This window comes from Marmota flaviventris, chromosome 1 (genome assembly GCF_047511675.1).
Source record: "Marmota flaviventris isolate mMarFla1 chromosome 1, mMarFla1.hap1, whole genome shotgun sequence".
NCBI classification, from domain to species: domain Eukaryota; kingdom Metazoa; phylum Chordata; class Mammalia; order Rodentia; family Sciuridae; genus Marmota; species Marmota flaviventris.
Genome location: NC_092498.1, coordinates 206,308,604 through 206,335,017, shown reverse-complemented (window position 1 = coordinate 206,335,017; position 26,414 = coordinate 206,308,604). Strand labels below are relative to the sequence as shown.

At 56.4% G+C, this 26,414-nt stretch overlaps 1 protein-coding gene across 14 annotated transcripts in view; it reads left to right on the top strand.

The window, feature by feature from the left end:
* The first annotated feature begins 128 nt into the window (after positions 1-128).
* Positions 129-26,414, top strand: part of Myo9b (myosin IXB) — a 98,821-nt gene continuing 72,535 nt past the window's right edge. For all 14 annotated transcript variants that reach the window (XM_071601316.1, XM_071601304.1, XM_071601311.1 and 11 more), the window contains exons 1-2: positions 129-212; positions 16,306-17,202. In XM_071601316.1, the coding sequence (XP_071457417.1) occupies positions 16,363-17,202 (840 nt within the window). In that variant the 5' untranslated portion in view covers positions 129-212; positions 16,306-16,362. The remainder of the gene's footprint in view (positions 213-16,305; positions 17,203-26,414) is intronic.

Below are 26,414 nucleotides of genomic sequence, written 5' to 3'. Positions count from 1 at the left end.
GTCGAAGGAAGGGGCGTGGCCTCCTGGCGCCCCGCCCACAGGCGCGCTGGCGTCACGCCCCATCCCCGCCCCTCCGGAACCCGGAAGTGGGAGCGCGCGGGGGAGCGGCGGGCGCGGCGGGGCGGAGCGGCTGGAGAAGCGGCGGGCGGGCTGGCGGGTGTCCGGGCGGAGACCCGGCCCGGGACCGGCGGCGCGCGGCGGCCGAGGCCCAGGTGAGTTCCAGACGGCTGTGGGTTGGGTGCTCAAGTTCGGAGAGTGCACGGGGAGCAGCCGCTGAGAAAAGGGACGGAGTTGAAGGCTAATGAGGGACGCGACGGCCGGGGTCGAGGGGGCGGGAACGAGGCTGGGGGTCGTGGAGAGGTTGCGGGGTTGGGTGGAAGCGAGACGAAGAAGGGAAAAGTAGATAGGGATGGAGCTGGTGAGGCAGCTTGTGGGCGTGTGTGGGGGGGTGAGTCTTGTGGCTTTGAGCAGCTTCTCCGAAGAGGACGTGGCTTAAGTGGTAATTGGGGGGTCGCAGGAAACGGGGCTGGGAGCGGGGGAAGACGAGGAGGCGGAGTTGAGAGGCCCAGACTGGGCGAGGGGGCAAGGCCGGTTCGAGAACAGCTGGGGTGCGGTCGCGGGGAAAGGGTACGGGAAGGTCCTGGGGGCTTCTGCTCGCGACCCAAGCGCTAAAGGGTGTCTGAGACAGCGGCGCCTGGCACCCAGTGGGCGCTCAGTAAGTGTGAGAGGTTCTGAACCACTGGTGTAGCGGGCTGGCTTTGGGGAAGGGAAAAGAAGTGGGGACTGTATGGGAAGAAGAAAGGAGAGAAGTCAGGGTAGGTCGAGGGAGGGCCTGGGGAGGAGGGAAGGGGAGAGGAGGAAAAGGGCTAGACTAGTACTGTGTAGCCGTTGGAGTGCAGCCCCCTGGAGGTTTGGCCTCCCTTCCCCTCTTGATAGATCCCCTTTCTGACTTCACACCCAGCAGCTGGGTGACCTGGAGGGGAGTCCCAGCGCCTCTGGGTCTGTCTCCCAATCTTGGAAAGTACCCCACTTTCTTCTGAAGACAGGACTAGCCAGATTCTGGGGTCCCTGAGAGAGCAAACAAGGTGCCTTGGGGGATGCAAAATGTGTTTCAGAAGTGAAGGTGCTTTTATACAGGGGTATAAGCACTTCCTCGGAGCTGCATCCTCCTTGGACTTAAATGGGTAAAACGACATACAGGAAATCTTTCCCCCGGAGGCTGTGAGCTCAGGGGTAGAGGCCCAGTAGCGTGCACCCTCCCTTCTTTCCTGGGTGCCCCGTAGGCCAAGGTTCTTTAAGAGAAGGTCTCTCCATGATTCTTTGGGAGCTGGTAGAGATATTTAACTTGCAGCCTGAGAGTCCCCAGGGCATTTTTCTGGTCTTGGAGTCTCCAGAATCAAGGTGTCTAGAAGCAGCTGGAGGTGACCTGAGCAACTGGAAAGTTGTGTCCTGGGTCTGTCTCTGTCTGCTCTGGCAAGTGCCTCCAGCTTTGTCGTTCTGATGGGCATTATCTGTGATCTAACAGAAGAGGGGCCAGGTTTACAGCTTATTTAAGAGATGCATCTGGATAGTTTGAATACAAAGAAAGCCTTAGATAACCTATTCTAGAATGTTCTGGCCTTTAGGGGAAAAGGCTTTCAGCCTTGCTTGCTCCAGGATGCGCAGTTATAGCCCACAGCCTTGCCTCCTGGGGACATTGACTGTAGTTTTCTCTGGCTAAGACACCCCAGTGAACAGGGCTGATTCTTCCCATCCCATGGCCGTACCTTTGCCTCCTCCCTGCACCAGGAGCCTGGCCCAGTGGGGTCTCATGGAGGAAGCACTGTTATGGTCTGGTCTCAGGCAAGTCTCTTTCCCTGTTTCTTCACCTGCAAAATGAATGGATGGGCTTCCATCAGCATTTTTCAAAACCCAGCCCCTGTTATTAACTGTGGTGTCTCCTGAACACACCCTCCCTCAGATTTTATGCAGCCTCCATCTCTCAAATTCCCAAGACAATGATTTTACTTTGTTCAGCTTCCTACTCTGCTCTTTTATGTTCACAAATGATTATTAATTGCTTTTTTCATCTTTTTTTATTGTTTGTGTATGCAGTGTTGGGGTTCAAACATAGGGCCTCATGTATGCTAGATGAGCACTCTACCACTGAGCTACACCCCCAGCCCTTGTCTTCCAAGTAGAAAATCAGTGTGTTTTTGCACAGTGCACCCATTCCCCAAGGTTTGGACCTAACCATCCAGTTGGAAATCCCTGGGAAAGACCCTCCCTCAAGTTCAACTTGGTGACTATAAATCAGGTGGGGACTTGGGAATCTCCCCGTATGTCTGTAGGATCTGTTTTCTTTCCCCAGTAGGGACTCATTAACTTGGTGGTTCCCTTTGCTCATCTCTCCCAGGTTGTGTGTGTTGGGTCCAGGATTCAGTTAAGCAAGAGTTGGTTGTGCCAGGTACTTGACTGACACCCAAGGACAGCAATGAACCCTCATTGGCTGGAGGAGGGACATTTAGTGTCTCCCACATAGAAAGAGTGGAGTTCAGATCAGGTGGTCTGTGCAGTGACAGAAGGGTCACAATCTATCCTGGGTCAGGATCAGGGATGGCCATCATAAGCTTTGGGAGAAGGGGGATTCCAACAAGTTTCCTCAGAAGAGGTGACTGGCCTCGTGCCAAACTTGGAAAGGCGTCAGGGTGTTAACCAAGCAAGGAGGACAGACTTGCATAGGCAGCTCCTTTGAAGCCCTGCCCTTTTTGAGCACCTGCTATAATAGATGCTTTTATTGGTCCCCATTCTCTTGTTCTACCAACCACCAGCAAAAGGGTTCATTGGTCCTGTTTTCCTAAAATAGGCCCAGGTCGGTGATGACTTCAGAGATAGCTCTCTGAGCTTTTTTTCTAGAACATAAAGGATCATAAGTAACCTTAAATTGCTGCAGACCAAATCTCTAGGGCAGAATTTCTCAACCGTGCCATCGTTGACCTTTGGGGCTGGATTGTTCTTTGCTGTAGGGACCGCCTGGTGTGCTATGGGACGGTGAGCACTGCATCCCTGGCCTCCACTTTTTAGATGCCAATAGCATTTGCTTCTCCACAAGTTGTGACAACCCCATATCTCTCCAGATGTGTTCCCGTGTTCCCTGGAGAAACGCAAAATAGCCCCGGGGGAGAACTGATGCTATGTACTAAAATCTGGTTTCCGTCCAGGGCCCACTATGGCCTCAGGGGTCTTTGGTGTGTGTTCCACTCTCACCAGGCTGCTTCCTGGGGTGGCAGTGGGAGAAGACACCCCCCCCCTGAATTCTGCTGTCCAGTCAATTCTTTATCTGGAGAGTGGTTCTGACAAAAAGGAGGAACTGTCAGGAACAGACGACAGGGGAGATAGGGGAGCACCCCCAGAATGGACAGCTGAGGAGGAACTGGCAGGGACAGTGGGGGCCATTGTCTTGCTCTTCTTTGTATCACCACTGACCTGGATTTCTGGAGGCACCATCCTCATCTGGGAACGAACAGTGACTTTTCTTCTGAGATTAGAGATACTAGATTCTCTTCTCAAAAGCTACTTTGCAAGTTGCCCCGGATAAGCACGCCTTTTGTGAGCCGCCCTGTCTCCTCCCGTGTGCCTCCAGATGCCCATCCGTTCCCAAGCACACACTGTTTAGTTTTTGTTCTTGTTGCATGCATCCCTCACTGTCCCAACCACTGTGTCCCCCCCCCCCTCCGCAACCCCCCAGCCACTGACCGTGACGTTGCTGCTTCACCTCCGAGAGTTGGGGGAGACAGCTGACTCTGGTGTCATTCTGATGCTCCCTTCTGGGTGCTGCCCCGCGCCCTACCCTTCAGCCCTTTGTGCATCCAGCATCCCCAGCCCAACTGTGCCAGGCAGCCCCTGCTCGGCCCGCCATTGAGCCAGCCCAGGCGTGGCCTCCCTGCAGAGCAAGACAGGCCCTTCTCTTCTGCCCTCCTCATCGTCCGGCGTGGCAGAACAAAGGGCCCTGTCTCTGCACCAGCCCACCACCACTGGGGGCGGCTCAGAGGAGCCCCGTTCCTTCTCAGGATTCCTTTTGGCTGGGAAAGAGCCTCTGAGATTAGGCATGTTTAAAAAATGCAGCCGATGAGTTTGGGTTCTACTCATTTCCTAGTCAAGACTTTCTGAGCCCAAGCCCAGTGATAAATAAAGTAGTGATTCAGGGGTTCGGCCTGTGGGTTCGTCGGGGTGATGAATAAGCTCTCCTTGTCTGACTCATTTGTGTGGATCCCAGCTCTGCCCAAGTTCACGGGCTCGCGTGTGTATGAGAGAGGGAGCCTGGCCGTGGGTACTTCACTGCAGTGGCTGCTGGGTATGGCTTTGCCACGGCTGCCCTAACAAAGCGCCACAGACGGTGGCTTTAACAAAAACTTATTGTCTAATGGTCCTGAAGGCCACATGTCCGAGACCAAGGCGCTGGCAGGTTTGGTTGCTTCTGAGGACTGAGGAGTCTATCCCAGGCCCCTTCCGTTGATGTCTCCCCATTCCATGTCGTCTTCCTCCTGTGCTTGTCTCCGGCCCAGTTTCCGAGGGACCCCAGTTATGTGGATGTAGGTCCACTGTAGTCCTCACTGTAAAGACCATAATTCCAAATAGAGTCACCTCTAAAGGACTAGGATCAGGATTTAAGCAAATGAATATTTGGGGGAAACACGTTCTATGATCCCGGGTAAGGGACAAGCTTCATTTTTAGGTAGTAGAAGAATGTGGGGGGAGAGTCATAGCAGATAGGGTGCATTCATCCTGTCTTGTCACTCATTTAAACAAACCTGTTTAGGGGTGGGCAGGTTGGTTGGCCACGTCAACTTTGGAAGCTCCCTGTTAGGGAATTTTCCAGATCTTATAGTCATACATTGGAGGGTGACGAAGAGGCAGGGACCCTGCCCAGGGAGGAGTGAATCTCGAGGGATTTTTGCAAGGGGTCATTTTAGGGCTGACCTTACAGGCTACATGTGCCTTGCAGGTGATCCAGATGACACTGACAAATGTGGCATGGGGTGGGGGGCCTCTGTTCTCAGTATTGCAAGGGTCACAGGGAGGGGCTTCCAAAAGCAACTCCGTTGATGGGCTAAAATGGCCTCGAGATCAACTGCTGTCCCACATGACTGGACAAAAGAGGCTTCTGGAAGGTCTTCAAATCCTTCAGCAAAGGGAAGTGTTGAATTGGGAAGCAGACTCGGAGCTGGCCTGCAGGGGAGGGGAGCAGAAACAGTCTTCATGTGTTCAGCCAGGGGTCACGCCCACAGAAGTCAAGTTAAGAGCCCGGCAGCAGGTGACCTTGTGACGGGGCCTGGGCCTGGGTTGCAGGCTTGTGCAGGGAAGAGGAGGGACACCCAAGAACTTGCCCTGTCCTCCCAGCTGTGATGTGGGCTGTGCCTTGGAGGCGGGTGCCACAGGAAGTCACAGCAGCACAGGGATGCTCAGGGCTTTGGCGTGGATCTCCCTGTTTGTTGGTCTGAGCACTCCTCCTCCAACCCCGCTGGGGCCAGTGAAACCAGGAGGCGAAGATGTGACGTTGTCACTCATGCTGGGGCACACACACCAGGTTCCTTAACCGCTGCTTGGGAAGAGCACCAGGGTCCCCAGCTGTCATGTGGAGATGCTATTTATCAGGGACAGGTGCAAGAACAGGAGCAAAAGGACAGGCAGGGAACTTGGTCCCATTCCCCTGGCCATCTCTGGGAGTCTGCCTCCTGGTTTGGCAGGAAGAGGAGAAAAGGTGGAGAAGGTGTCCTGGCGAGGGCACGTGTCTGGCCAGCCTCCCTCACTCCCTCGCCATAACTGTCATGCAGCCAAGGAGCTGGGGTCAGGCCACGTCCGGGTGTCAGACCCTGAGCCCCTGAGGAGACCCTCAGGTGTGCAGGTGAGCTTCTCGTTTAAAGCAGGATTTCTCAGCTAGGCAGTGATGACATTGGGTGGACTGTTTTGCTGGCGGGACCATCCTACACACTGTAGAGTGTGGAGTACCACCCCGGCCACCAAAATGTCCAGACAGCCCTGTGTGACAATTAAATCTGTCTCCAGCTGGCACCGTGGCCACACTGGTATCCCTAGCTACTCAGGAGGCTGAGGCAGGAGGATCACAAGGCAAGGCCAACCTGGGTCAACTTAAGACCTTCAGCAACTGAGTGAGACCCTGTCTCAAAGTAAGATACAGAAGGGGCTGGGGGAGCTGGGGCTGTGGCCCAGTGGCAGAGCACTTGCCTGGCCCACATGAGGCCCTCGGTTTGATCCTTAGCCCACGTAAAAATAAACAAGTAAAATAAAGGTGTTGTCCATCTACAGCTACCAAAAAGTAATTTAGAAGAAAGGGCTGGGGGTGTAGCTCAGGGGTGGAGCACCCCGGGTTCAGTCCCCAGCACTGAACGGAAAAAAAGCGGAGGAGGCTCCTGCTGCCTCTCCCCCGGGACGGGCCAGGTTCGTGACTGTCCGCACTGCCAGTGCTTGGTTTCCAGCGGTCCTTTTTGCGTTGTCACTGTTGTTACTCTCCAGGTGGCTTTTTACTTGTGTGGTTTAAAGAAGGGGTCACAGGGGTCCTCAGCCTGTTCAGACCTGCTTTCTGGGTAGCCTTCCACGTCTTCATGAGGAGGCCCACGGTCACCGGGAAGGGCCCGGAGCCCTGCAGCTCTGCCCTCCACCGCTTCTCCTGGGCCTGGCCCTGCCTCCAAGCACCTGCAGAAGCCATTGGGTGGGACCCCACTTTGACCCAGGCCCCTGATGGTGCGTGTACCACACAGCCATCAGGTGATGTCCTAATGTCACTCAGGTCCTGGTGCCTCCTGACTCAGAACCCCCAGGGTGTCTCCATTCCACTGGGGTAAAATCTGAACTCCTTCCGCAGAGCACTGTGGGAGCTGGCCTCCCGCCGCCCCGGCCCTCTCTCCCTCCCTCACTGCCTCTGGCCTTGGAAGCGCAGCCACACTGGGCTCCTTATTCTCAGACCAGCCCCGGCCAACCCTGCCCTCCCGCTGCCCTCGCCTGGCTTCTCCACAGGCTTCAGTGTGTCTGCCTCCCTTGAATTGCACAGGCCTCTGCTGCTGTCTGCTTTGAGCCACCTCGGCCTCCGGTCCTCTGTCCCCAGCTTCCCCACTGAAGCACTGCTCATGTTGGGGGCCGGGTCATTCTTTGCGGGTTGTTGGAAGGTGTCCTGGGCGCTGTAGCCTGTTGAGCAGCAGCCCTGGCCCACTCGCCAGATGCTAGTAGCAGCCTCAGTCCAGTGGTGATAACCAAAAATGTCTCCAGGGGCAAAATGCTGGATTTTTCCTTTTCCTTTCCAGGTGCTTAGTAATTTTGGAGATGCATTTTGCTCTGGGGTTGTTGGGTTGGCCTCCTTCATGTCCACACTCTTGCTTTCTCCTGTACCCAGCACCAGCTGGGGGGTGGGGGGAGCAGCAGAGAAGCATTGGCAAAGGGCACACGTCACCTTCTGGGCGTGGCTTCTGCAGAGCGTGGAGTGTCTGTCTACTGGGCACTTAGATGAGTGTCCTGGGGCTGCTGTAACAAATGGCCATGAATTCATGTCTTAAAACAGCAGGAATTGATTGTTGCATGGTCTCGGGGGTCAGAAATCCCAAATGCAGGTGTCAGCAGGGCTGTGTTCCCTCTGGAGTCTCCTGGGAGGATTGGGCAGACCTCTTTAGGGGCTCCACGTGTCCCTTGGCTTGTGGCTGCATCCTCCCAGCCTCTGTCTCCATCTTTACATGTCCTCTCTCTCTGTGCATCTGTATCTAAGGACCCAGTCCCTGGATTTGAGGCCACCCTAATTCAGTACAGCCTCATCTTAACTCATGATATCTACAAACACCCTATTCCCAAATAAGGTTGTATTCTGAGGTTCTGAGTGTGCGTGAATTCTGGGGACACTAATCAAGCCGCTACAGCACTCTCTTCGTGACTCTGCCCTCTGACACTGTCAGCTTAGCCAACTGCTCCCACCTGAGGTTGCAGATCCTTCCCCTGACCCACCCCTGTGGCCGGGCGACATCCTGAGATGGGTCCGGGCTGGCCACTTCTCATGGCCGACCTTGGCCTGAGCCTGTTCAACCTTGGGTTGAATTCATGAGCCAGCCCCACTTTTGAGACGCCCCCAGGAGCTCCTAGCTCCTCCCTCCTGTCACTGCACCGGGCCACCCTCTAAGAGCCGAGGCAGGGGGTTTCTCCTGAGAACCCACTTCCGCCCAACTCTCCCGCGTGGGGGCATCTCACATTCAGGCTTGAGGTGGAGAAGACACAGAGCCAGGGCAGTTCAGAGAGGCCCTCCAGCCCGGATGCGCTGCGGGTGATAAAGACGCTGGTGTCGCAGTCACTCGTCACGTCCATCTTCCCCAGGGCTCCATGGAATTGTTTTTTCTAAAAAAAAAAAAAAAAAGAAGAAGAAAACAGCAGGCTCCGGGAGACGTCCGGGAAAGTGGGGACACGCTGGAGTCCACCGGGCCTTGCACGGCTCCTCTGTAATGTTAGCCTGCTCCTTTTAGCTGGAGAATGATTTCATCCGATAAACATGTGGCTTCAAATTATGGCCTTATATAAACGAAGCAGCTACACTACACTTTCTGGAGGCCCCTTCTGGACTTCTCCAGTGAATTCCAGCATGTTCGCCAAAGTGACGGTCGGAATCCTGCTCTCACACACGAGGCCTGGGCCGGGCCTGCAGAGTCGCTGATTCGCCTTTGGTCCACTCACCGCCCTCAGCTCCCAGGGCCTCATTCCTCACGACTCCTCCCCATAGGAGAGTGAGAAGGTGGAGGTGTGTCTTCTCAGAGCACAGAAGTGTACCAGTCTGTTGCAAACCTTTGCTGTTTCACATTTCAGGTTTTTAAGAGGTGTGTTCCTGTTAATTACGGTAAAATGCGTGTAACATAAAATGTATGCTGGTAACACTTAGCAGATTCACAACATTGTGCAACCACCATCTAGTTCTAGAACATTGTCACCCCCCAACAGGAGACGCCCTGCTCCCAGCAGTCAGTCAGGATGGCCTCCCATCTGCTGTCTGTAGATTTGTTCTGGACATTTCATGTAAATGAGGCATCAGCTGTATGTCTTTTCATGTCAGGCTTCTTTCCCTCAGCACAGTGTTTGAGGTTCATCACCTTGTGGTGTGGATCATGGGTAGAACTCCATTCTTTTTTGTGGCTGAGTAGTATTCCACGGGAGGCTGCACCGCACTCTATCTGCCCATTCATCCATTGGTGGATGAATTTGCTTTCATTGCCACCAGACTGTCTTGGCAGGGATCTGTATAACCCTACTGTTTGATTTCCTTGTGGTGACAGGATCAGGGGATTATTCTTACACTAGTCTGGCTGATCCTGGTGGCTTGGGGATGTGTTTTGCTTATTTTATGTTTGTTTGTTTACGTATTTACTTATTTATTTGCAGTACTGGGGATTGAACCCTGGGTGCTCTTATCACTGAGCTATACTCCAGGCCCTTTGAGATAGGATCTTGCTAAGTTGCCCAGGCTGGCCTTCAGCCTGTGATCCTTCTACCTTAGCCTCCTGAGTAGCTGGGGTCACAGGCGTGGGCCGTTGTGCCCGGCTGCTTTGGCTTCTCATTCACGTTGTGTGTACTTGGCATAGTGGGTCGTTGGGGATGAAAGGGACATGTTGGCTTTGGGGTATGTGGTAAGACATTCAGATTAAGAAAGGTCACCGCTTTTCAGGACCTGCTGCCCCAGCACATGGCCACAGCCCACCATTGCCCCTTGGCCAGTCTGTCCTCCATAGTGACCCCAACCCCAAGTTCTGTAGTCCTTGACCTGTTTCCTGTCATGCTGGGCACAGCCGGGGGATTCTCAGTGTAGGTTTCACATCCACTTGTCCTCAGGATCTCAAGCCACCGCGTGGCTGGCTTCCAGGACCCAGGCTGTATTGAGAGCTGATGGCCCTAAGAACAAAATAGCCAGAGCCCCCTTGAGAGAGATGCCGTTACTGAAGAACATTCTCTGAAGCTGTGATAAGCAAAACCGCGTGGCATCTCCAGGGCGACCTTGGACCCAAAGTCATTCTTCAGCCTTTAAGGTCAGCAGACGGCGCCACCCATCATCAGGCGTCACAGCGGTCGCTTTGCTTCTTGTGGGGCTCCCTTCTTCCCTTTCCACACAGACTAAGTGGAAGAGCACCCCCCCCCCCAGTTCAAACCCACGCTGAGCCTCAGAACGTGACCATGTTCGGGAGCAGCGACTTTGCGGATGTGATGAGTTAGGGATCTCTAGACGAGCGCACGCTCAGTCCAGTCAGTGTGTCTGTGTGCGAAGAGGAGAGGGCGGGGGTGGAGGCAGAGCGGAGTGATGTGTGTGCAAGCCACAGGGCGCCAAGCACCGCCAGAGCCCCCCGAAGCCAAGAGGCCTGGGAAGGACCCCGCACAGAGCCCCAGAGGGCGCCAGCCAGCGCCACCTCGGCTCCAGACTCCAGCCTCCAGAGCAGGGAGAGGAGCGGGCCGTGTTGTTGGAGCCCTCGTTTATGGTCTTTGTTACGGCAGCGCAGGACACTGGGAATGCACAGCCTGACTTCTAAGGGGACTACTGAGATACGAAGAGGGAGTCCAGGAGGCCAGGACCCCAAACGGAAGTGGAGTCAGTGTCTTATCAGATCCGGGGCAGGGTCGGGCAGTGCCCGCCCTAAAATAGATGGCCCGCAGACCAGCCCACCTGGGGACCATTGCAGACGGGGCCCCAGTTGGTGTGGTCCAACGGGAGACTTTTTGACCTTGTGATGGTGCGGAAGCAATGTGTGTTCTATAGAAACCGAACTCCAGCTCTGAGGTCCCACCTCTCCCAGGCTGGGGACGCAGAGCGGCCCTTCTGTTTTCACTTTCGATGCAGTTCCATTAAATGCCGTGAGTGCTTTACTGTAGAACAGGCCCCATGTTGGGTGACTCTGCCCCTCCACAGGGGGATGGCAGTGTTCTGAGCACACACATGGCACATGTGGCTTAGTGAGACGCTTTGCCATTTAGACGGGCTCACCCGGACATCATGAGGTGAGGATCACGCCTGTATCTGTGTTAAAAACCACCATGGCAGGGCCGGGGTGCGGCTCGGTGGCAGAGCGCTTGCCTGGCATGCTCAGGGCCACAGGTTCCATCCCCAGCACTGGAAAAAACAAAGACCCACAAGCAAAAGTAAGTCGGCGTGACTTAGTTTCATCAAACCTGGGAAAGCATTATATTATAGAGCAAGATAAATAGAAAAAATGACACCCGAGATCTGAGCAGTTTATAAATAGAGAAATATAGTTGCTTGATGGGCATAAATTTCAAAGACCAGACCTGAGAGTCAAAGAAATGTGAGAGATGAAATGTTCTTTTGTGCTCACTGATGGCTGCAGAGTGAGAAAAATATTAATACCCAGTGCTGTTGAGGATGCTGAGAGATAGTAACTCTCCTGTGCTGTTCTAGGGGAACCTGAGAGTTGGGGGGCTTTTCTGGAAGTCAGTTTTTCAGAATGGATCAGGGCCATGAGGGTGTGTTTTGGCCTAGGTTGAGGGGATCAGCCCAGCATTATCGGTGAAATGACACACTGCTTTGGTCCTTTTTCTCTTGTTATAACAAAATACCTGAGACTGGGTCATTTTTGAAGAACAGAGGTTGATTCGGGTCTCTGTTCTAGAGGCAGGGAAGTCCAAGATCAGGCAGCCACCTCTGGTCGCTCTGCTGAGGGCCATGAGTTGCGTGGTTTCAGTTCATGGCAGAAAATGGGAGAGCAGCAGACACCACGGAAGGGAAGGAAGGCGCTGAAGGTCTCCCCGAGGGGCTGCCCGCCCCTCAGGAGGCATTGATCCTCCCCTGGCCCACACAGCTCCCGACCCTGCATCCCCACCAGGGCACAGGCCTGTGGGCAGGCGTCACCTGTGGGCAGGGCATGTGGGCCTGGCCCTGCTGTGGGGGAGATGGTCCACCTGAGGCTCTGTGTTGGGAGCAGAGCTGCCTGATTCGGCCAGAGCCTCGAGCTGTGTTCCCACTGGAGGGCAGAGAGTGGCCAGGGGAGAGCAGGGTGGGGACAGGCCCTGTGGTCTCAGGGGAGGTGGCGGGTGGCAGGCTGCTGCACAGGGCCTGGACATCTGGGAGGGAGAGCAGTGCCAGGCCTGTGTTGAAGGCCCGCTGAGGCCCAGGGGACGTGCACTGCCCTGTGTGTTGGGCGTTTGGGGCAGCTTCTCCCTGACTGGGCTGGGTGGCCATCCAGGAGACCGCCAGGGTCTGCCTGTGATCCTGGGCCTGACCCCCGGGAAGGGCTTGGGTGTGTCCGTCAGCACATGTGGAGCTGAAGGGAGTCTGCTGCGTCAGGCTGCATAGCCAGGGGCACTGAGGGCTGGACAGAAGGGGTTGGAGATGGGCACCCCAAGGGGCTTTCTGTGGGACAGCCACATGGAGATCGGCTCTTCCAGGGAATCCCCCACAGTAGCACAGAGGATAGAGGCCGGGCCCTCCTGATGGTTTGGGGTGTGGCAACAGCACATAGGCCCAGGTCAGTGGGAGACAAGGACAACCCCCTGATGTCCAGGGAGGCAGGGAGAGTGGTGGTAGTGGGCTCCAGGTGGGACCAGCGTGCCTGAGCAGGTGTGGTGGTATGGAACGGCCCTGGGCAGGGCCTGAGGGCAGGGCAGGAGACATGCACAGGGGCAGGTATAAGTGACACTGTCCACCCCAGGACTACGGGGCCCAGGGGCCAGGGAAGGCTTCTAGCCAGCAGGTAGGACTAGCAGGAGTTTGGTGCCGTCTTCTGGTGGGACTGGGAGGTGTGGCTGCAGGGACCGTGGTTTCCACGCTGTGGGGACGGGGCTGTGGGCCAGGTGGGAGCTGGGGGACAGGCTGCAGGCCAGGTGGCTGGGAGGCAGGACCGGGGTCCACCCCTGGGCCAGGAGCCGCTGCAGAAGCCCTGAGTCTGGGATAGAAGTGAGGGGGAGGCCCCACAGACGTGCGTGTGGGTGTGTCTGCACGGAGGTGTGTGTTTGTGCCCCCACGTGCACGTGGGCCTGTGTGTTTATGATCATACTTTGCACGCACACGTGTCTGCAAGTGGGCAGCCATGTGTGTTGATAACTGTGGGTGTATTGGTACAAGAGTGTGCGCATGCACTAGTCTGTGCACTGTATGCACGTGAACAAAGTGTCGTTCTGTGTCACCTGTAGAATTTTATACACATGGAATTTTACAGCCTGGACTCTTAAATTTGAGGTAAAATCACATAAAATTCACCACTCTCTACAGTTCAGCAGCATGTAGTGTATTCATAGCATTGCACAAACACCATTTCTGGTTCTAGAACATTTGTATCACCCCAAGAGACCCTGTCCCCATCACCTTTCACTTTTTCCTGGCAACTACTAGTCTCTTCCTGTCTCCGTGAATTTGCCTGTTCTGAGTACTTCTGAGTCCATGGGATCACACACTGTGGTCTTTCCTGTCTGGCTTCTCTCAGCATCGTGTTTTCAGAGATTGTCCACGTTGTCTGTAGCATGTGCCAGTGCCTCATCCCTCTTCCTGACTGAATAATATTCCCATGTATGGACAGACCCTATCTTGCTCATCTATTCATCCAGTCATGAACCCTCGGGTCATTTCCATCTTTCAGATGTTGTGAATTGCGCTACAGGACATTCACACGCAAGGATTTGAGTCTCTGTTTTCAGTTCTTTGTGATCAAGACCTGGGAGCAGAATGGCTGGGTACATGCATGCTGTCTGTTAGTCCGGCCTTGTTTATAGGGCAGTGCTTCTGTTTGTTCCCTGCCACAGTAGGTACCACAGGCTGCTCCCACCGCGGCACCACGTCGCCCTGCGCTGCCAGTTGGCTCCTCCACTGGCTGATGGACGTTGCGCTCGGCTCTAGTTTGGGGCTCTAGGAGTGATGCCCCAGAGCCTTGGCTCTGCCTGTTCCGCTGGCGTTATTCCTGGGGGCAGAATTGCTGGTCACATGCTAGATGTGTGTTTAACATTTAAAGAAATCTCCCGAGTGGTTTCCAAAGCAGATGAGCTGCCTCATTTAATGCAGGTCTTTCTGAGCATTAATGTGACAGTTGAATCGAGAGATGACAGTACTCCTGCTTACCTCCATCATGAGAGGGGTGACCCCAGAGGGTGCGCACAGATGCCAGGAAGAAGCGTCTCCAAGGATGATCTTTGAACCCGTGAAGTAACTAGAAACAGTGCCCAGGGGTAGAGGAACAGTCAGAGCCCCTACGAGTCCAGGTTTTCAAAATTGAATACCCCTCCCTCTTATCTGCTGCGACTCCCCCTCCCTGTGTTAACAGTTGCCAGAATCCGTGGCCCTGGCCTTCCCCTCCTCCACCCTCCTGACACTTCTGCCCCACAGGCCCCGCTGCTGACTCATGCTTCTGCTGGGGCTAAGTTAGAGGATCTTCCCTGGCACTTCTCTGGCTGCACAGTGAGTATCTCAGGCTTTCTGGGCCTTAAAGGCTCTGCTGTGCCTGTCCCACCTAATCAGGATGGCTGAAGGCACAGGCAACATGTAAATGAATGGCCAGGCTGCCTTCAGATAAAACTTTATTTATAAAGTCAAGCCGTGGGCCGACCGCACCTCCTCCCTCCACTTCAGAATGCATTCCTCCTCCTCAGGTTCCCTTGGAGATGTTTCATCCCATGGACCCTGAGGCAGGTGCTCCTACCTGTGTCATTCACTGTTGGGCTCCATGTGTTCCGCCACTGTCGACATACAGCCTCTCCTGATAGGCTTTGAGCCAAGGTCTGGTTTGTCCTCGTCCCTCAGTGGCACACACATGACCCACACTGCATACATACCTCCTGCTCCAAGATATCAAATGGGCTATCACCAGCATCAGCTGCATTTTCTTTTTCCAGCAGCCTACAAAAGCAAATGTAATTTTAAAATTAGCTTTTTCAGGACTGGAATGCAGCTCATCGGTAGAGTACTTGCTTAGCATGTTTGAGGTTCTTGAGTTCCATCCCCAGCACCACAGAAGGGGAGGGGAAGAGCTTTTTCTATTGGAATAACTTGGGATTTACAGAAAAGTTGCAAAGATAATGTAGAATCTATAATCTACAATCTGTCTTAATTTATGTTCTGTTGCTATAACAAAGTACTTGAAGCTAGGTCCTTCATTTAAAAAAGAGGCTAGTGTACCTCTCAGTTCGGAGGCTGGAAATCCAGTCAGCACTTTCTGTGTGGCCTTGAGTGACAACCTTGCAGCAAATGGCATCTTGGGGGCATCTGGGGGTGCATGCCACAAGAATCACGTGGCAGGAAAGCAGCAGACTTGCGCTTTCTGTAACCACCCACTCTGCAGGGGACTAACCAGGGCCTCCTAGGAGTGATATTAAGCCCCTCCCAGTGACCTGATCATCCCCTGCAAGGCCCCACCTGTTAAAGGTCCCCCTCTCAACCTTATATACCGGGAACCAAGCTTTTGGCGCCTGAACCCTTGGTGAACACACTCGGGCGGGATCCAGACTGTAGCATTCCCCGACCCTCACTCGGCTTCCCCAGGTCACGTCTTCTTTCTGGTTGGGGATCCCTTCTAAGGCACCCCACTGCATTCAGATTCTTCACACCTTTTCTCATTGCTCTAGACCTTGGCCATCTTAGGGGACTGGCCAGTTGCCTGCAGGGCACCCCGTGGCTTGGGCCTGAGGGCGCTCCTCTCCCCAACAGGCTGGAGTCGTGTTCTAGAAGCAGATGTGCCCTGACCTCATCTTCCTTGGTTGGGTTTCGGGGACCCCAGTTCCAACAGGTCCAGCCCTGCTCTCTCCCAGCGCTCTGGCCGGGTGTGTGGTGGTGACGTAGCCAGGCCCCCGGGCCAAACTTGATGTGTTCGGGCAGCTGCTGAGGAGGTTTTGTCAGGGAGCGGAGGCCAGGAAGGATGTGGGCAGCGAAGGCTTAGCTGAGATGGTCGTGGCCTTTGGACGTGGGATTACGAGGCTGGACGAGGCTGGACGTGGGGCAGGGTGGGACCGGTGCCGGGATGGGGCAAATGAGAGGATTTGGTTTTGGAGTTGTCTGGTGACATCACTCGAGAGCCACATGAGTCAGATGTCCCGTTAAAGGGCAGAAGGAAGGCGTTGGGGGTGTGGTCGGTGGGAGGTAGGGCACTTCACCACACGCACAGGCCCTGGGTCCCAGCTCCAGCACTAAGGAAAAGAAAGACAGGCTCTTCCACTGTCACCCTGGGAGCCAGAGCTGGTGGCTCCTGGCCCGGCTGGGGGCAGGGTCTTCTGGCCCTGGGTCTGGTGCTGTCTGTGCAGGGTGGGCGTCCCACATCCCTCTTCCCGGGGCTTAGAGCTGCCTGACCTTGACCTCCCTTCCAGCTCCAGGAGAAGCTTGCCCGAGCCCGGGAGGCATGCTGAAGCCGGGAGGCCGGCAGGATGAGTGTGCAAGAGGCGGGCAGCTCCGGCCGCCGGGAGCAGGCAGCCTACCACCTGTACATCTACCCACGGCTGTCCACCACCGAGGGCCAGGCCTCCTGCCGAGTGACCGCCACCAAGGACAGCACCACGTCCGACGTCATCAAGGATGCCATCGCCAGCCTGCGGCTAGATGTCACCAAGTGCTACGTGCTGGTGGAGGTCAAGGAGTCGGGCGGGGAGGAGTGGGTGCTGGACGCCAACGACTCGCCGGTGCATCGTGTGCTGCTGTGGCCCCGGCGGGCTCAGGACGAGCACCCGCAGGAGGACGGCTACTACTTCCTGCTGCAGGAGCGCAACGCAGACGGGACCATCAAATATGTGCACATGCAGCTGGTGGCCCAGGCCACGGCCGCCCGGCGCCTGGTGGAGCGCGGCCTCTTGCCGCGACAGCAGGCAGACTTTGATGACCTCTGCAACCTCCCCGAGCTGACCGAGGACAACCTCTTGAAGAACCTCAAGCACCGCTTCCTGCAGCAGAAGATCTACACGTACGCGGGGAGCATCCTCGTGGCCATCAACCCCTTCAAGTTCCTCCCCATCTACAACCCCAAGTACGTGAAGATGTACGAGAACCAGCAGCTGGGCAAGCTGGAGCCGCACGTCTTCGCGCTGGCCGACGTGGCCTACTATGCCATGCTGAGGAAGCGCATCAACCAGTGCATCGTGATCTCGGGCGAGAGCGGCTCCGGCAAGACCCAGAGCACCAACTTCCTGATCCACTGCCTCACCGCCCTCAGCCAGAAGGGCTACGCCAGCGGCGTGGAGAGGACCATCCTGGGGGCCGGCCCTGTGCTAGAGGTGAGCGTGGGGTGGGTGGCAGGAGGGACCCTCACCTCTGAAGATGCGGGCTTGGGGACGGGCTAGGCTCTGTGGTGGCGCGCTTCCCTAGCGTGCCCCAGGCCCTGAGTTCATCCCTGCGCTGCAAAAAGTAAATAAAAAGTAAAAGATTCTTTATCACTCAGCTGGGACAGGCCAGCCGAGTCAGGAGACAGTTGGGCACTTGGCGTTCCCACATGTGGGCTCCACATCACACAGGGCCACCCTGGGGAAGCACCAGGGTCAGTTAGGAGGTGGCTGGGCTGGTTTTGTCCTGGCTTTTGTGGGGGAACGAGCAAGGCAGGAGACGCAGACTGAAGGCGGGCTCTGGCCCAGGGGTGCCCCTAGTGGTCCCGGGATCGGGGCAGGGCATAGAGGTGATCCGCTTGTGGGCTCAGGTACGATGGGTAGCACACAGGAGTTGGTGTGCAGAGCCCTCGGCTGACGCCAGCCCGGGAGGGCCAGATCAAGAGAGTGAAGTGTGGGGTGATGCATCTGCAGCATCCGGAGGGCAGCCGTCTGTCCCCAGTCCCGGGAGCAAAGCTGCGTGCTCAGTTGAACTCGGCGTTTCTGGAGGGCTGCAGGGTGGGCAGAAGCAGCAGGCGCCACAGCCTCAGCAGGTGGCGGTCGAGTGCGTTGCCACAGAGCAGGCCAGGAGGGGGTCACCTGGCAGCACTGTCCATAGGGGCAGCAGAGCCCCCACACCCTCTGTCCTCTGTGCAGTGTCCTTTGGTCAGACCCCATAGGAACCATCCACATGTCCCTGTGGATGAGCCTTCTGGTCACCAGCATGGATTTAGGGGGTACAGAAGTGACCGCTCAGTGGCCCCACTCAGTGCATCCACGCGACTCCAGACGATGCAGCCATTATCACCTGGTTAGGGTGGGGTGTGGGCTCAGGGGGTCTGCAGCCCTGAATTTGGGGTCCAGCATTCTACTTTTTCTTGTTTAATGTTATTTTTTAGATCACTTTAGATGACAGAAACTCAGAGCAGATGACACAGAGTCCCCACGGCCCTCGCGGCTCCCTTGTTAGGGCGTCTGAGAGTGGCCATCTGTGCACTTGGTCCAAGCCCTTGTTGATATGTTGGGCATAACCGAAGTCCCAGGTTCACCTCAGGGTCCACTCTTGGTGTTGTTTCTGTGTGTTTGGATCCCCGCAGAAGGCCACATGGCACCGTTCTGTGTGACACACTAGACAGGGTGGAATACGGTGTGCAGAGCGCCATGAAGAGGATTTCCACTGCTCTGTGCTCTGTCCTTGTCCCTTCTCGATACCCACTGATCGCTGTCCCCATAGAGTTGCCTTTTCCAGAATGTCATAGAGTTGGAGTCACAGGGGTGTGGCCTTTCAGACCGGCTTTTCCCACTTAGTAATATGTATTTGTGGCTTGAGAATTTTTTTTTTCTTTTCCTTTCTTTCTTCCTGGTACTGAGGAATTAACCCAGGGGTGCTCTACCACTGAGCTACATCCCAGCACCCACCCAATCCTTTGTTTTTTGTTTTTTGTTTTTTTGAGACAGGGTATCACTAAGTTTCTTAGGCCTTCACTAAGTTGCTGAAGCTGGTCTCCAACATGTGATCCTCTTGCCTCAGTCTCCTGAGTTGCTGGGATCACAGGCAGGCCCGCTGCACCCAGTGAGGACTTACTTTTTATTGCTGAATAATATTTCATTATAGTATCTGCAGTTTCCACATCTATGCATTCAACCAACTATGAATCAGAACTGTTTTGGGGAAAGAATCGATCTGTACTGAGCACAGACTGACTGTTTTCTTATTGTGATTCCCTGAACGATACAGCATGCTGTGCACATACTGTTTAGTGTCCTAAGTCATCTAGAGAGGATTTAAGGTCTGCAGGACGATGTTATCAGTTCTGTGCAAATAGGATGTCATTTTATAGAAGGGACTCGAGCGCCTGTGGCTTTGGTGTCCTTGGGAGAGTCCTGGGCTAGTCCCAGGACAACTGCACACGGATGTGTCGTCGTTTTTTCATCCATAGGATCTTGAAACCTCTTTCTCCGCAGAGGGTCAGGGGCAGTCCTGCCTTCCCCGGAGCACTGACCTCTGGCCTCTTTCCCATCCCCCAAGCCATATGTAGCCTGCGCTGGCAAGAAGACGTCTCAGTTCCTCTTCCTCACTGAAACGTCGCATAGAATTAATAGGGTCATACGACAAGCTTCCTGCCGAGACCTGCAGCCTGTTTCTGTTTCCCCTGCGAGTAACCTGAGGACTCGGGTCATGTTCTGCGTGAACTTCTTAAAAGCTACTGAGCTCATTGCCAGCACCGTGTGCCGTTTCCTTGTTGATGGCAGTCGGCCCTGACCGGGTCGTCTGCCCCTCCGGGCCCTCCACTCCCTCCGCAGGTTCTGTGGCCCTGCTCTAGGTTTCACTGGGACGTCCAAGTTACCAGCCATCAGCTGTAACCTGGAGATCTTAAATGGAGAAAGGCAGAAGTAAACATCTGGCATGTTTTGAATTGCACTGTCTTCTGCGTGGCGTGACACAGTGTCTCAGACGGCCCCTCCCTGCACATGAGGCTCCTGTCCGGCGTGTCCACTGTGTGCTCCAGGTTGGCCTCCTAGTAGGCGTCTTGGTCGTGAGACGGCTGCCATGTTGCAGTGCTGTGTTCCCGTGGCCCTCGTTTGATTTAATGAGGACTCCAAGGCCCCGCGCAGCCTGCCAGCGCTCAGGCCTCCAGGGAGCCGGGAGGTGCTCGCTTCAGCAAGGCTGTGAACGTGCCGGGAGGTGTCCGGAGGGGGACACACGTTCGCGTGGTGTGATGTGCGTTGCGGTTGCTCTGGTTCATTGTTAACTTCTGACTGTGCCCTCCCTCGTGAACCAGCCCTAACCACAGTGATGGCCCCTGTCCATACGCACGCATGGGGACGAAAGCCCAGGGTGTCGGGCCAGCGCAAGGCTCCAGCCCAGGCTCTGGGCCTCCTGGTGGCCGAGACAGTTCCCGAGGTCTTCCCTCTGGGAGCCGTCTCCTGACGTGCAGGCAGAAGTAACAAACAGAGCCTCATGACAGGCAGGCCACCATGGAGAGCAGCAGACAGGCCCAGGAGTACAGGGTCCTGAGGTCCAGGGGCGACACCTGAGCTGGGCGTGGAGGGAGTCCGGGTGAGCCAGGTGGCCAGCCGGCAGGAGGCACAGCCAGTGCAGAGGTCAGGAGGCTGCGTGGGCATCAGGAGGACATGCTGGGACAGGGTGAGCCAGAGGCAGAGCCGGGGACGGGGATGGGCAGGTGATAGGCCAGGCAGGGCCTCGGGAGCCACAGGAAGGACGCTGATGGCACACAGCCTGCCCTGAGCCCTGAGACCCTGGCTTCATCCCAGTTCTGGAACTCCTTGGGGGAGGCCTCGGTGGCCCCACCGTCCTTCCCACAGGCAGGCAGCGGGCTCGAGGGTGGGCCAGGACAGTCGAAGCCAGCGTGTGCATGAGGGGCAGACTCAGGTGACCCACGGGGGTCTTGTCACGTGGGGCATCTGCTGTCGTGGAACCCACAGGCGGGAACACCAGAGCCCCGCTGTTTTGGCTTCTGGTCATTGACAAGATACTGAGGAAAACCGGGGGAAAGCTGTGTTGTGGCTCAGAGTTTCGGGATCTCGAGTCTGGCACTGGTTCCCTGCTCTGGGCCTGGGGTGGGTGGGCACCGCAGTGGCCACACCGCTTGCCTCAGGGCTCTCTAGAGCCGCTTCCTGTAGTTCCCTGAGCTCAGAACCCCTGGATGCATCGATCCCCTGGTGCAGCAGGGCCTCGTGAGCTGATCGCTTCCCAGAAGCCCCACCTGAGCCCTGCGCTGGGACCCTGGCTTCAGCCAAGGCAGCCTGCCGGCCCCTGAGGTCTCGGCAGGGTGTAGACAGGGCAGAGTCGATGCCTAGGTCTGAGTCCAGGGGCCACGTTCTCCCCAGCGCCCGGCCGCCTCCAGAGCAGCTTTCCTCTCTTCCGAGGACCATGCAGGACATGGTCGAGTTTCCTGTGGCCGCCCTAACAGCACCTCAGAGCGGGGCACTCTCCAGTTCTGGAGGCCATGGGTCCAAAATCCAGGTGTCTGCAGGGCCTCGCTCCCTCTAAGGCACGTAGGTAGCATCCCCCCCCACCCCACCCCCCCTCTCTAGCTCTGTGGGCTCCAGGGCTCCTTGGCTTGTGGCTGCGAGGCTCCAGCCCTCACCGGTGTCAGTGTGTCTCCACCTGTCCTGTAGCCAGGATGCCACTCTTTGGGCTTAGGACCCATCTTACCCCAGCATCACCTTGCCCTAACCAGTCGTATCTGCAGAGACGCTCGCTGTGTTTTGCTGTGCCCTCCAGAGGTCCCTGTGCTGGAGGCGGGGTCTCCAGTGCGGCAGTGTGGAGGTGGTAGAACCCTTAAGAGGCAGAGCCTGGCCGGGCACAGTGGTGCATGCGGTGGCTCAGGAGGCTGAGGCAGGAGGCTCATAAGTTCAAAGCCAGCTTTAGCGATTTAGCAAGGCCCTAGCAACTTAGCAAGACCCTGTCTCCAAAAAATAAATAAATAAATAATAGGGCTGGGGATGTGGCTCAGTGGTCAAGCACCCCTAGGTTCAATCCCTGGTGCAAAAAAAGTGGTGGGGCCTCGGGCAAGGTGATTAGGTCCTGGGAGGCTGCACATGGAAGGACTCATGCTGGCTTCTAGGAGGAGTGAGTTCTCACGAGAGTGGGTCGGGGTCACCCCCCCACTCTTGGCCCCCTGCATGCAGCTTGTGGGGAGCAGCTTACCTGAGGTGGAGCAGCCAAGGAAGAGGAAAGCTCTGGCTTGGCTCAGTTTGGGAGGCTTCAAGCCATGATGAGTTAGTTGGTTTGGGGCCTGTGGCAAGGCAGTGGGGACATCATGGCAGAGGAAATTGCTTACTTACCTCGTGATGGCCAGGAAGAAAGAAAAAAAAAAAGGCCAGGGTCCACTGTCCCCCTCAAGGACACATCCCCATATGATTGGAAGACCTCCCTCTAGGCACCACCTCCTAAGATTCTGTCACCTCCCAGGAGCACCTAGACTTGGGGGCAGCCTTCAGGGGACATTCCAGGGCCAAGCTGTAGCACAGCTGGTGTCTTCTCCACTTCCCTGCCAGGCTGTGATGCAGCCAGAGAGCTCTCACCAGAGGCCAAACAGATGGGGCCACCGCAGCTTGGGACTTTTAGCCTCCAAAACTGTGCGCTTAATGAACTCCGTCCTTCATGAGGTACTTAGCCTCGGGTGTTTCATTACAGCGAGAAAACAAATAAAACCTTGTTTCCAAGTAACATCCCATTTTCAGGTTCTGGGAGAGAGAGTGTGGACTTCACTTTTGTTGGGGGTACACAGGTCAGCCCTGTACCTCGAGTAACAAGCTGTGGTATTTTGTGCCTTTGTCCCTGAGGGCCTCCCAGCTCTACTGTCATCCTGGGACCCTCTGCGCCTGTACCTCCTTTCCTGCGGTAGCCCTGAGGGACTCTGGCAAGTTGTCCTAGCTGCAGTGGATGGCCTTCATGAGTCAGACGTCTGATCTCGCCAGGCTGCCTCCTTGGGGCCTCAACATCTTGAGCCAGGGAGGCCAATTTTCTCCAGCAGTTAGAAGCTGGTGGAGGGTGGTGCCCACACCAGGTTCCAAAATGAACTTGAGCCAACTCCACGTCATGGCAGCAAACGTGCTTCCTGGGCAACTGTTTGCAAAGGGATGGGGCTAGGCCGAGCTCAGAGCCCATTTCCCCGCGGGGCTGAGGTTCGGGGCTGCGTCTCTCTCTGTGATGGGCCTCCTGAGTGCTGGAGTGTGTTCAGCAGTGTGCCTGGTTCCCGCCCATCAGATGGTACCAGCAGCACCTCCCCACATTTGATGTGACAGCCAAAAATGTCCTCGTGGTCTGTGTCCCTGAGAGCAGAATCTCCCTGCCTGAGGACTTGCACCTTAGAGTCAGCCGGCTGAGGCTCAGTCGCAGTTCATTTTAGACACTGAGCATGTAGATGTCACCCATAGTTCCAGGTGCTCTGAGGTGACCCGGTTGTTTTCTGATAGGAGGACTATTTAGTCACCATGGCTCAGCCTCCCGTGCCAGGCTCTGGGCCCCCGGGGCCTGCCCACCCGCCGTTTCTGAGGTACCTCGCAGCGCTGCCTGTTTTAAAGATGAGGAAACTGAGCTCCATAGAGACACTGGCACGCAAGGTTCTGGTGGCCTCTGTTAACAAAGGGCAGCAAAGTTGGTGACTTAACAGACAGTGTTCTCCCAAACAGGAACAAAAAGGTATTTATTCTCACAGATCTTGAAGCCAAAAGTCCAAAATTAAGGTGTGGACTGGATCGGTTCCACCTGGAGACTTGGGGGGTCGGGGGTCCCTCTCCTGCCTCTCCCGGCTTCTGGTGGCTTTCACAGTCCTTGGGGTTTCTCGGCCTGTGGATATGTCACCTGACCTCTGCCCCCATCGTCTGTGGCCTTCCGCCTTCTGTGTGTGTCTGTGTCCCTAATCTCATTCTCTTTTCTCTTGTCACTGGGTTTAGGGTTCACCCTGAATCATGGATGACCTCATCTTAAGATCCTTATCTTAATTACATCTGCAAAGGCCTTGTTTCCAAATAAGGTCATGGTCACAGCTTCCAGGGTTCAGGACCTAGAAGTGTCTTCTGGGGGAGTCTCCAGGTCCCATACCACAGGCAGCTCCGGCTGTACCGGCCTGGGCCCTGCCGCTCGCTCACACTGCCTGTGTCTTCCTGAACACTCTCCTCCCCTGCTTGGCCCAGGCCGCAGAAGGCTGAAGGTCCGTGCAGCCTGCGGCGTTCGGGGCTTTTTCTCAGCTCCCCAAAAGGAGAAGTTGAGTTGTTTTGAGATTAGGGTGTCACTGGTTGCCCGCCCCCCACCTCCAGGCACGGGTTGCAGCCTCACTGTGCAATTCTGACCAGAAAACAGGAAGGGGGCGTTATGGAAAGCCAGGTCCAGTCAGCTGACGTGCCCGCCCGCTGCAGTTAACTGTGACTGTCACTGTTTCACAGGACCTGGGGACAGCAGGAGCCGTGGGCCTCCTCCAGCTGGGAGGCCACAGGCCCTTTGTACCTACAGAAGTGGGATGTTTGCCTGGACCGTGGTCTCAGCAGGGCCACGAGCTGTGCAGGGTGCTCTGTGCGCACTGGGGTCCATTGCCAGTTGTGGCATCTCTTGCCAACCTGATGGCTCCAGTTAAAGCAGCCTGTGGCATCATGCTGGCTCCCCCACAAAGATGCCCCCAAAACTCCCTTCTCCTTCCCCTGCGGCCCCGGGGCAGCACTCTGCTGGCCTCCTCTGGCCAAGGCCAGGCTGGGCCCCCTCACCCCGTCCTGGGTGCTCCTATGCTCCTGGCCTTGGACAGTGAGCCCGGAGCTTGATTCTGAAAGCAGAAATGAAATAAGGATGCTCGGTCACTGGACTGCTTCCCAGGGGTCCAGGCCTCCGTTGAACCACCGGGGCCTGGCCCACGCTGGGAGAGGAGGCTGAGAGACGGTGCCAGTGACACACTGCTCGGCACCAGAGAGGAGAGGCCAGCCAGGCCCACCCGGCTCCCCACTGGGGCCTCAGTCCAGGCAAGGGCTCTGGAGCTTGCTGCTGCCCTGGACCTGCTTCTGAAGACCCCAGATGAGCCTGTCGTGGGACGAACTAGGAGTTATGCCCAGCCCGACCCTGACCCCAGCCTCCTTGGAGACGTCACGAACTCCTCCTCGAGTGACTCTAGACTCCCCCGGCCCCTCTACCAACCTGGCGTTGCCTCTGTTCCCACCACCCACAGCAGCAGGCCGGGCCCATCTGGGCAGGTGACCCAGACCACAGTGTCATCCTCATCTTGTCCTTGGCTCTCAGGTCACCTGCCCAGGCCATGTCCCCCTCTCTGAGCCTTTTGGGCCAGATATGGACAGGCTTGCGCCATCTCTGCTTCCTTATCCTCGCACAGGCGCACTGACCACCCCCGACAGCGGGGAACTAAAGCACACGGGTGGCCCTCCACCAGGGTGAGGGGCAGGTCTGGAGCGGCGGGGTGCTGCCTGGGTCTCGGCGCTGCGGCTGGGCTGAGAGCTTCATTGAGGCGCAGGGTTCTATGACTGCTGTGGATTGGATGTGGTTTGAGTTTGTCCCCTGGAGGTTCCTGTGTTGGAAGCCTGGTCCCCAGGGCGGCAGTATTGGGAGATGGTGGGTCCTTGAAGAGGTTGGGTGGTGGGAATTGTTAGATCACAGGGTACTGCCCTGGCGGAGCACGGGCAGCTGGTCTTTCTCTGGCTTCTGGTTTGGCGGTGTGATTGTTGTCCCACCCATGCACTTCCGTCATGATGCGGGACAGCCAGTGGCCCTCCCCAGAGCAGAGCGTGGCATACCATGCCCCTGAACCTCTAGACTGGGAGCCAGACAGGCCTGTTCGCTGTGTAAAGGCGTTTGCTACAAGGCAGACTAATACACGGCATCTGATGCACTTGGTGTTGGGCATCCTCCGGGACCCTTGTCTAGGTCCAGGACATCTTCACCCCCAGGGGAGACTCCATCGTAAGCAGCCGCTCCCATCCCCCTCCCACCTCTTCCAGCCTCTTTCTGCCATCTCTGCGTCGGCCTGTTCTGGACGTTTCCTGTAAGTGGGGTGGTGCCTCCTGTGCCCTCTTGCACTGTGGTTTCCAGGCTCATTCCCCTTGTAGCCGGTCAGCGCCCATCGTGTGGCTGGACCACGTTGGTTCCTCTGCTCACCAGTGGGGTCCACACTTCACTGCTCTGCTTTGGCCCAGCCCCCTCCCTGCCTCAGGCAGGCCAACATCCACACTTCAGTGTCCCCTGCCAGAGCAGTGTCCTGGGGCCAGGGTGGTTCTCATGAGGGTGATCCTGCTGACCCTCATGGAGGAGGAGGGCTGGAGCCGCCCGGCAGCAGGACAGGGACTAGTAAACACCTGGGCATGACTGGGATGGACTTCTGCAGGTGCCGCTGAGCCTGCCAAGGGACCCCAGCTCAGGGAGCTGTGGGGACAGCAGGCCCAGAAGGTGACAGGAGCCTTTGCTCACAGCTCCCTGGAAGGAAGGCATCAGAGCCAGCGGGAAAGGGGGGCCTGGGAGCAGCCAGCTCTGCACTGAGCCAGAGCGCAGTCAGACGGAGACCGAGGCGAGGCCCAGAGATGACTGCGGGGTTTGGGATTCGGAGGCTGGTCGGGGAGCTTTGTCTGAGGAGCTGACAGGGTGTCCAAGGCAGAATTGAGCACTG